Source organism: Xenopus laevis, chromosome 2L (assembly GCF_017654675.1).
Source record: "Xenopus laevis strain J_2021 chromosome 2L, Xenopus_laevis_v10.1, whole genome shotgun sequence".
Lineage (NCBI taxonomy): Eukaryota > Metazoa > Chordata > Amphibia > Anura > Pipidae > Xenopus > Xenopus laevis.
Genome location: NC_054373.1, coordinates 174556153 through 174567642, shown reverse-complemented (window position 1 = coordinate 174567642; position 11490 = coordinate 174556153). Strand labels below are relative to the sequence as shown.

General features: G+C 43.5%; 1 protein-coding gene across 1 annotated transcript in view; it reads left to right on the top strand.

Moving 5' to 3' along the window:
• The first annotated feature begins 5301 nt into the window (after window positions 1-5301).
• The window catches only part of endod1.L (endonuclease domain containing 1 L homeolog), a 15333-nt gene continuing 9144 nt past the window's right edge, over window positions 5302-11490 (top strand). Inside the window, exon 1 of the mRNA XM_018247774.2 lies at window positions 5302-5643. Coding sequence (XP_018103263.1) covers window positions 5350-5643 — 294 coding nt within the window. The 5' untranslated portion in view covers window positions 5302-5349. The remainder of the gene's footprint in view (window positions 5644-11490) is intronic.

Sequence of the window (11490 nt, the reverse complement as noted above, 5' to 3'; positions counted from 1 at the left end):
CCAAAAGGTAGCGAAGTTGCGCTAGCGTTAATTCGTCAAGCAAAGCGATGTTACGCTAGTGTTGCCTAATTAGCATACGGCACCAAGTTAAAGTACAATGGACGTATACTTTGCAGCAAATACATTACACTATACAAGCCCGGGAAACCTTAATAAAATAAAATAAAGTTGTTATATTGCCCTACACATGTGCCCAGTGTATAGTTTATGTGCCATATGTTAAGAAATGTAGGGGGGAAGGAGGGTACCCCCAAAAAAAGATTACAATCTTTTTCAGCCTATCACCCTGAAAAAAGTAAAAGACGACAGCGTTTTATGGGACGTGAAAATGATGTCACGCTGGTGAATTGTCGCTAGTGTTAGCCACTTCGCCATTTAGTAAATTTGCCCCTAAGAGTCTTGATGGCTGCCTGAACCTCTATAACTGTACTAAGTGTTTCCAATTGTGTACGTTGGTTCAGTGAGAGAGGGGCTGCTTTCTAACTTTTAAGAAAGAAGGTTCCATCTTTATATTTGGAAAGGGTTTGTTACAGTGAGAGCTGTGAAATTGTGAAATTCTTCCCCCTGGGCATCCCCTAATCAAGTGAAAGGGGTGAGTTTTGGTTTGGGCATGTAACTCTATGTATGTAAATGCCCTTCTCATTCCCATGTAAATGTGCTGTGGAAGCCAAACTAAAGCTGTTTGTCACCTTGCTGATGTCATCACTTCACTCAGGTACAAGGACATTTCCTGACAAGCCTCACCAAGCAGAGCTTCATTAGTATAGTGGTCAGTACTGCATCCCCTCTGGGGCTGTGACCAGGGTTCGAATCCCTGATGGAGCAGCTGGTGTAACTTTTATATGGTTATCGTTCATCTCCTTACTTTTTTCAGGGTTCTCATTTAATCCTGGCCACTCCATGTCAACTACTGATGGGTTAGCCCCTCATCTTGCTTCATACACAATGACCTACTACAAATAAGTTTTGAATAGTTCCTTCATCTGGATACCAATGTATTTTTTCCTTCTGTCGGCTCTTCCAGCATAATAGGCTGTGTTTGCTCTTCTAGAGGTAGCAAGGGCCTCGCTGACTGTGTAATAAGGGGCTATGGTTTGCCATATAATCTAGGTCTGGTGACAGATGTAGGCTTCACTAACTTCCTGCATGAGAGGTTTGCCCAGAATTACAGGAACCAAGAGTAGAAATGTGTTTTTCAGCACAATCTAGATAATAATGGGAATCTTTTTAGAAAACTGCAAGTGCCATTTCCAGACGTCCTCACTACAGGGGGTCTATCACTGGGGGTCAGTGAGTATGAGCAGCTTGCATACTGTAGCTCAGTAATATCAGTTCACCGTAGATGACTTGGTGACTTATATCACTAGGGACTTTGGAGGCTGGCAGGATACTGTATATGTCTTTCAATATTAAGGAGCTTACTAACCTACTGGGTCAATACAAACAATGGAACACATCTCTAACCACTTACAGTTAGCAGCTACTCAGCCCCCTATGTGGCACAGGCATATACTGTATCTGACCTAACATTCCAACGTATGTTGACTTCAATCCAAACCAATGGTTTTCTTCTGGTGCTTATACCCTGTACACTGGTGTGACCTTGTCTGCTTACCAAGCAATGAGAGCCCCGGCCTAGCTTGTTCCCAGCCTGGTCTGTCTATGACTCCCACCAAGTTGTGCCCCATGCCACTGTGTGACCACTTGCTTTGGCCTTGAGCAGTTCCTGGACCACTGAAACAATTCTGGAAAAGGAAATAGCAGATGGAGAAGAATTGCCCTATTGCAAGAGAATCAATGTTGGAGTTGGCCTCTTAGGACCACCAGAAAACCTGACAGTTAAGTCCCTTTTGCCCACCTATGGAAGCAGTTCCCCCTATTGTGACATCATTGTTAGGAGAGTCCAGTGCAGTCCATAGGAAATCTCAAAGCAGGTTTTGACAGCTATCAATAATTGACAGCTAACTGGCTTTCAATGATCTTTTTCAGCTAGTTCGCAAAATTGCAGTATCTGCAGCTTTCCTTTGTCTTTAACAGAAAGAAATTCTACACAAATATCCAGGCAGTTGCTCACGACCCATAGTCCCTAGGAGGGACAATACCCTGTTTTAGCAATTTTCCTGCAGGAGAAGGAATTGTGACTCCAAATTAGTGTTGGAGCTGAAAGAGAGGGGGGGGGCAGTGCAGCCCAAGGCAGAAGCCACTATTAATCCACCCCTATCCAGCAGCTCAATATAAAGACATACATACAAACATTGCTGTAATAATCACCCTGCTATAATACTTCCCAAGAGTCCTGAGCAGCAAATAAATATTCAAGTCAAATCTCCCCCTAACTTATCTTTATGTTGATTCCCTACTAGTCCTAGTAAAATGTCATCCTCCAAATGTTTTTTTTTTGGGGGGGGGGGGCTTTAAAAATGTTTTGATTAAAGGAGACATATAGGATAAATGAAAAAGAAAATAATTTTGTAGGTAATATATGGTGTTGCTTTTACATGGTGCTAAAATGAATATTAATAGCACAAAAGAGAAAAAGATTAACCCTTAAAGTTGCACCACCCCATCTTTAAATCCGAGGACTCAAGGAACAATAAAACTTAACTTTTAATAAATAAATTAAAACCGTAAGTCCAGAGGAGCGTTTAAAATAAGGTTAGAAACAGGGAGGCAAAGAACCCAAATTCAAATGGGCAAAAAAGTACACAGCATACAGTGGGTGTTTGGGATGTCAAAGAGTAACCCACGAGCCTACAAATGTAAATACTGGTAAGTCACATACAATCATTTAACAGCCATAAGTCGGGGTAAACCTTGTATGATGGCTTTTAGGCCTTAAAATATCCACCACCCCTTCACCCTCAAGCACACCCTCCCATAGCCAAAGAGAGAGAAGCCAGTGTATTATGGCTGTATGTCGATTAACCCTGAATTAAATCAGGTAAATTAAATACATAAACTGCCAACCCTGGCATGCGAGTGCTGGTAGGCAGCAGAGTTCAGTTAATAAGCCATAGACTGAGATAGGGATTAACACAAAGCGCAATCAGGTCTGGTGCACCACCCCTTCACCCTCAAGCGCCCCCTCCCCTTTTCCAAAGTAAGCAACCAAAGTAGCCGTATTCAATTAGTTTTAGATTTGAATGGAGGTAAAGATTCTATCCCAGCCACAAAATCACAGTCGAGAACCCACCCCTTCACCCACAGAGCTTCCCACCCGTTTCTGCTGTGAAGCGGTAGCCCAAAGATTCTTTGTAGATTCAGCCCCCCTGCCTAACAATTCTAAAATGCGCCTGACGCGCGTTTCACCTGCATATACAAAGAATCTTTGGGCTACCGCTTCACAGCAGAAACGGGTGGGAAGCTCTGTGGGTGAAGGGGTGGGTTCTCGACTGTGATTTTGTGGCTGGGATAGAATCTTAACCTCCATTTAAATCTAAAACTAATTGAATACGGCTACTTTGGTTGTTTATCTTTGGGCTACCGCTTCACAGCAGAAACGGGTGGGAAGCTCTGTGGGTGAAGGGGTGGGTTCTCGACGGTGATTTTGTGGCTGGGATAGAATCTTTACCTCCATTCAAATCTAAAACTAATTGAATACGGCTACTTTGGTTGCTTACTTTGGAAAAGGGGAGGGGGCGCTTGAGGGTGAAGGGGTGGTGCACCAGACCTGATTGCGCTTTGTGTTAATCCCTATCTCAGTCTATGGCTTATTAACTGAACTCTGCTGCCTACCAGCACTCGCATGCCAGGGTTGGCAGTTTATGTATTTAATTTACCTGATTTAATTCAGGGTTAATCGACATACAGCCATAATACACTGGCTTCTCTCTCTTTGGCTATGGGAGGGTGTGCTTGAGGGTGAAGGGGTGGTGGATATTTTAAGGCCTAAAAGCCATCATACAAGGTTTACCCCGACTTATGGCTGTTAAATGATTGTATGTGACTTACCAGTATTTACATTTGTAGGCTCGTGGGTTACTCTTTGACATCCCAAACACCCACTGTATGCTGTGTACTTTTTTGCCCATTTGAATTCGGGTTCTTTGCCTCCCTGTCCCTAACCTTATTTTAAACACTCCTCTGGACTTACGGTTTTAATTTATTTATTAAAAGTTAAGTTTTATTGTTCCTTGAGTCCTCGGATTTAAAAATGGGGTGGTGCAACTTTAAGGGTTAATCTTTTTCTCTTTTGTGCTACTATTTATCCATATAACCCTGCACACCATTTGTCTGTTTCTCTTTGATTTAGGGGTGGTGCTCCCTTATTCAGGCTTACTTACATTAAAATGAATATTATCTTTAAAAAGTACCCCTTTATTAGAGCTCCCTATAGATGATCTCTGGTCCCTGTCTGTTTCAAATGAGGGGTGGGCCTGTCCTAACAGTCCCTGCCAGAAGCACAGTAGGAGGGGGACAGCCAATCACAGCCCTGCAGTCACACATGCAAAGACAAGTGTCAGTTCCCTATCAGGTCCTGCTAGCTGCTGATTGGTTCCTGTCCTACAGTGCAGTGAGCTGAGAGGTCGCTGGCTCCCCTGCACAGCCTGGGAATTCAGGAAGCAGGAAGTGGAAAAGAGGGATTATTAGGTTTTTTTTCAGAAATATTCAATAAATCAGCCTGAAACACTACTTTTTTAAGCACAATTCTTTTATGACTAAATGAGTATAATGCACTGGTATATTCTTATTTTCTACACAAAATGTCTCTTTTAAGGCCTAGATTTGGAAGCTTGACACCCCCCCCCCAGTCCCAGACCTGTGAAACCAATGGGCAGGGCTATTTATTTACACAACTGACCAATCAGAAGAAGGAAACACACCATCATAAAGAAACACAGGTACAAATGCTCCCCTGTATGTAATAGTGCTATTGTTATACACCACTAGTGTCCAATACCATATACTGTAATGATAAAGACAGGGTCACACACATTGCTTTAAATAAACACCGTAATATATATATATATATATATATATATATATATATATATATATATATATATATATATATTTTTTTTTAGTAGGGGGAAGGGGGCACCATGGCACATACAGCTTAATGACTTTAATTTAATAACACAGAGACATGTAATAACACAGTCACAAAATAATAATATGCCAATAGGAGGGCAGAGAGCAGAATAACAGGAGCCTATGGGGTGCGCTGGGTTATTGTAGGGCCCAGAGCATGGGAAGAATGTCCCAGAATCCCTCGCGGCCCCGCAGTCAGACTGACACTGCAGCATTAGCGCCCGACTCTCGCTCCTCCCACCTCCCCGCTTTGCTCCTCCCCTCTCTCTCTCGGCAGCAGGTAGTGACTAGTGAGCTCAGTGCGGGGAGAGCGAGAGGATGGGGTCGGCTGCGTTGCTGTGTCTGCTGTTGGCGACTCTGCTTTGTCTGCTGGAGGGTCGGGTGGTGCCCGCGGCTGAGGAAGGCTTTGCCGAGTGCAATGAGTTCTTCTACCAGAGCAGCCCTCCCCAGGGATTCGGCGACCCTTCCCATGTCAAGATCTGCCAGAAACACAACGGGGACAAGCGCTTCGCTACTCTGTACAGCACCAAGGACAAGATCCCCGTCTATTCCGCTTTCTCCTACAGGGAGGCTGCTGCCAGCGCTGGGGGGGACTGGCTCATTGAGCCCCAGGTAAGTGTCTGTGGGGTCGGCAACATGAACAATAACCTATGGAAATGTGGGGGTGCTGTCAGTGCAGGGGGAGTTGAGCCCCAGTTACTGCCAGTTATTGCCTTTATATAGGACTGGGGTACATGGGGTGTCACTATTCACTATACACAGTGCGGGGGAGGCCCAGGAATCTGCCTAATGGGGTTCAGCTACATGAGAGCTTCCCAGAGGGCTGGGGCTTATTTCTATATCATGGGCTTCTGTATAGTGGGAAATATATAGAACATGTAAAGATTATGGGCAGTAAATGTGACATTTCATCATGTTTCCATTCATGTGTGATGTGCCAGGCAAAAGTCAAACAATCGCTCTGACTCGATCATTGAGGGCTCATTGTTTTTATTGGAGGCTTTTTTCATTCTGCTGGGCAGTATATGCAATATGAGCAGTATATGCAGTATAAGCAGTATGAGCAGTATATGCAATATAAGCAGTATAAGCAGTATATGCAATATAAGCAGTATGAGCAGTATATGCAATATAAGCAATATATGCAATATAAGCAGTATGAGCAGTAAATGCAATATAAGCAGTATATGCAATATGAGCAGTATATGCAATATAAGCAGTATAAGCAGTATGAGCAGTATATGCAATATAAGCAGTATAATCAGTATATGCAATATGAGCAGTATATGCAATATAAGCAGTATAAGCAGTATGAGCAGTATATGCAATATAAGCACTATGAGCAGTATAAGCAGTATATGCAATGTAAGCAGTATATACAATATAAGCAGTGCAGTATATGCAATATAAGCAGTATAAGCAGTATAGGCAGTATGACAGTGGGGTACATGTCACTAGCAGGCTGGGAGATGTAGTTCTGCGCTGGTCTCTGGTGTAAGAGCTTGAATATTAATGTATTGGAGCATATCTTTTGGAAACTAAGAGGTGACCAATCTGTGAGCCTTCAACTATTATTAAATTGCAGCTTAAAAAATCCATAGGGGGCGGCTGCTCAACAGCAGATGGAGGAACGTTGCTGTAACTAGATGTTACTGGGCCCTACAGCAAATTCATTTTAGCCCCCCCCCCCCAATATGTAGAGGTTGACCTGTTTTACCAATTTTTATTGAAATTGTATATGAATTAGATTCTCATGGGGCCCCTATACCTCCTGGGCCCCCTACAGCCGCATGGTCTGCTTCCTCTGTAGTTACACCCCTGGTAGCTGTGCAGGGATTCTGGGAGTTGTAGTTTAACAGCAGCAGTAGGGACACAGTTGCTCAATCTCCGGTTTAAGAACACAAAGCATCAGCTCAAGGCACAGACTGGGGGAGATGGAAAAAAAACAAAAGGCAGACCCCCGCGCCTCTATTGGTAATGCAATTATACGCCTTTATTGAACCCGCCTGCACATTGGCCATTCAGCTGGTGGGAGCCCTCCGGCAGTCAAAGGGTTATATCCATTATGGAGGATATGGGGGATGAGCTCATGCTGGGCAGGTGCAAGGCACGGCTATGGGTGCTGCATTGATTCCCATTACACACCAGTCATGTGACCACACTGCAGCGTCCAATCCGCAAAGCCCGAGGATGAAACAAATGATGATTATTATCATTATCGCATCTCGGTGCATGGAAACAAAATTTTTTTATTGCGACTCCTCAGTGTAAATAGATTTATTTATTCAGCCGGGCGATGAACAAGGACCTGATTGTGAGCACGGGGAGCTTGTGACATTTGTGCAATTAACCCAGCGTCCCTGCCTGGAGCAAACCATTACAACTGAGCGGGGGGGGGGCACGCTAACCTGGCCTCCCCGTTAATATACAAATATATGATATTATTGCTGGCCAGACATCTCCATATGTGCAGATAAGATTGGTGCGGGCCAGTGCAATGCAGAAGCTTTTGCTCATTCCTCTGCCTCATTATGGAAAGGAGGAGCGAGCAGACTGGGAATTGGTTGTCATGTTGTGGCACTCGCATACAATCCAGTTGGATCAATCAGAACGATTCGCCTAGGACATGAGCCTTGTATTGTTACCCCCCCCCCTCTCTGTGCCTTGTTCTTTCCTTACTGGTATCCTTGTGCCGTTGCTACTGGGAGTGTGCCTTGGATACCACTTATCAGCTCTTGTTTACAAGCCACGCATTCCATGAGATCTTTCTCCGTCACACTCGCTCCTGCCTAGTGATCCAGACTCACCCACCCATGCCTGGAATCCCACAGCTGATAGAGAGGAGGAACAATAGCAGAGTCATAGCATATCCCCTGCAGTGCAGCTGGGCAAAAATTGCCCTTTTTATTTTTTTAAACTGCCATCTGCCTGACGCATTATTATGGGCCTTTGGGGCAAGAAACCTTTGCAGTCCCAGTATGTTTAGAGCTCTTATTGCAACAATAAACCTGCATTTGCCCCAACCAGGGGTGTAACTATAGAGGAAACAGACCCTGCGGCTGCAGGGGGCTCCAGGAGGTATAGGGGACCCGTGAGGTCCAAATAACAATATTTATCGGTAAAACAGGACAACCTCTGGATATTTAGGGGGCCCTAAAATGAATTTGCTGTTGGGTCCAGTAACATCTAGTTACCCCACTGGCCCCAACCTCAGTTTACTTGGCCTTTAGACAGGGATCTTTCATCCATAGTGCAGTAAATATACATTTACGCTGCATCTTCTCCATGCTGGGACCACCCATCACTGCTAGGAGACCCCAGTTTGGGAGACGACACACACACATAGGCCCGAGGAAGAGAAGCTTGTCACATAATTGGGGGGGGGGGTTATATAAATAAAGGTGCTGATGCAGCAATTGCCATGCATTAGTCACACTGCAGCTGATTGATCAGAACTATTTTCTCTTCGGTTGCTGTGGATGTTACTACACCAGCGCACCGTTTGCAGCTCTGTCCCCAATAGATTTCCATATCAATCTGTGACATTTAAATTCAGTAAATATTATTTCAGTAAATATTACGACTGTGGAACGTGGATGAGTAGGTTGACGACGATACTACTTTCAGACGGGATTTAAGGGTTCATTTATCTCCTTATGATGAAGAGGTGCCATTCCCTATTATTTAAGGGCCCAGCCAACAACTAACAGACTGCAGTCATTACATTTATCACTGTATCCCTCCCCCAAGCTGAAAGGAAAGCAGAGCCTGCAGCAGAATTCTATGGCATTTAACTGTTCCGCTGCCGTGATCCAAGCTACAGACCACATTTATTATGCAGCATTGTCTTCCCCATCTGCCATACTTATTCCTACACAGGGCTGCACATTCTATATCAAAGTAGAGCCGGCATATACCAGGCACACTCCTTAAATTTATGTAGTTAAAAAGTATTGATTTAAGCAAAAAACATTACGCGTTTCGGGCCTTATATGCCTATGACTAAGTGCCCTTACGGCATGAAACGCGTAAGGCTTTGCTGTTATGTTTTAAATACTTTTTAACTACATCAATATAAGGACCGCTGTCTGGTATGTGCCAGATCTTCACTATTTACTTGCATATCATTTGCCTCCCTGAGCTGAAGGTCTGGGGTTTGAGCACCTGGACCCCCCTTCTTTCTGGGTAAGTTAACCCCCATCTTTACTATCCTTGACACTGAATGCTTCTCTATAAGCCATTTAACACTGTATATCTGTAGCACAGTTATGAAACTACATGGTTCAGGTAATGCACTGTGGGCTTTATGATGTTCAGCAGTAGAATCGCAATATTTAGGCTGGGGCCTCACAGGAGACCAAGGATGGGATAGACCCTGATCACACAGGCAGATCTTGGTCCTCCTACAGAATTTTCCACTTGGGAAGTAGGAAAAAAAACTCAATCAGTGCACAATTAAATTAATGAATGATAATTTGTGAGCACGCTCTTGCCTTTGGGAAATAGAAGCGAGCTAATTATGAAATTCCGGAGATCCCCTGCACAGATATAGTTTGTTGTACTCGACTTGACAGCAGTGACACAGAACTTGGGTTTGAGGATGGGAAATACAGTGATGATATATTTAGAGGTAACACACTTGTGCTCATCGGGGCCCAAACACAGAGCACTTGCACCTGTACTAGTGGAAGGCACATGCTGCTATTGAGGGGACAGCCATAGTGGGTATCACTTCTACACAACACCAGCATTATCCTACTAGTGACACACAGCAACACTACATGAAAAACTGTCAATCACTGGAGAACTGTGCAGATAATCAGAGAGACAGTCTAATGCTGGCGATTGTACAGGCCCTGTCTCAGTCAGTATTGAAAGTCCAATGCTCACAGTCTAGATCAGTCTACAGTAGTGCTCACAATAGTAATGGTTCCACACTTATTTAGTTGAAGCCCCACTTTGAGGTCCAAATTTAGTGTAGTGTCTTGCCTACTAAGGTGAATGTGTCTCAGTAGGACATGGGTTTTTACTATTGAGTGCTGTTCTTAGATCTACCAGGCAGCTGTTATCTTGTGTTAGGGAGCCGCTATCTGGTTACCTTCCCATTGTTCTTTTGTTTGGCTGCTGGGGGGGGGAAAGGTAGGGGGGGTGATATCACTCCAACTTGCAGTACAGCAGTAAAGAGTGATTGAAGTTTATCAGAGCACAAGTCACATGACCAGGGCCAGCTGGGAAATTGACAATATGTCTAGCCCCATATCAGATTTCAAAATTGAATATAAAAAAATCTGTTTGCTCTTTTGAGAAGGTTGCCTCACAAGGAAACTTCGGGCGACTTCAAAAAACGAAGTGCTCCGAGTGCCATCCCGCTGGGATTAACATTCTAGCCAATGGGAGGCAGTTCGGGCAGATTAGTCCCCCCCCCCCGAAGAAGAGGCAGTTTATCGCCTGGCGACTAAATCTCTCCAAATCTGAGCCTGTGCCTCTGCCCTAAAGGGGTGGTTCACATTTGAGTTAATGTTTAGTATGATGTAGAGAGTGATATTCTGAGACAATTTCCAATTGGTTTTCATTTTTTACTATTTGTGGTTTTTGAGTTATTTAGTTTTTTATTCAGCAGCTCTCCAGTTTGCAGTTTCAGACATCTGGTTACTAGGATCCAAATTACCCTAGCAACCATGCATTGATTTGAATGAGAGACTGGATAATGTTACTAGAGAAATGTTACTAAGAAAGAAACATTTGATAATTGCAGATGTTTCTTTAGTTTATCCCATACACGGATATTTTCTTTGATGCAGTAACAGAGGGTGTGTGGCTGCTGGTTCTGTTATCTCTATAAAGCCAAAAGATATTGTTTTTTCTGTTACAACTTCAGCCGCTGTCTTGGGGTTTTATCAGCAATATCTGTATTTTGCAGTCAGGTCCCAGCATTTCAGCTAGAGATGGATATCTCCTTGTGTATGTGCAGTCCATATGGGGTTGTTCACCTTTGAGTTCAATTATATTATGATGTAAAGACTGATATTCTGATACCATTTCCAATTGATTTTCATTTTGTATTATTGATGTATTTCGCTTTTTATTCAGCAGCTCTCCAGTTTACAATTTCAGCAATCTGGTTGCTAGGATCCAAATTCCCCTAGCAACCAGGCACTGATTTGAATAAGAGACTGGAATATGAATAGGAGAGGCCTGAATAGAAAGAGGAGTAATAAAAAGTAGCGATAACAATACATTTGTAGCCTTACAGCGCATTTGTTTTTTAGATGGGGTCAGTGACCCTCATTTGAAAGCTGGAAAGAGTCAGAAGAAGGCAAATCAAAAACAAAAACAAATAAATAATGAAGACCAATTGAAAAGTTGCTTAGAATTGGTAATTCTATAACATACTAAAAGTTTACCCCTTTAAAGTTCCTCCCTTTCATCTGGGCCCCCCTTAGTTTATAGCTAAGATAC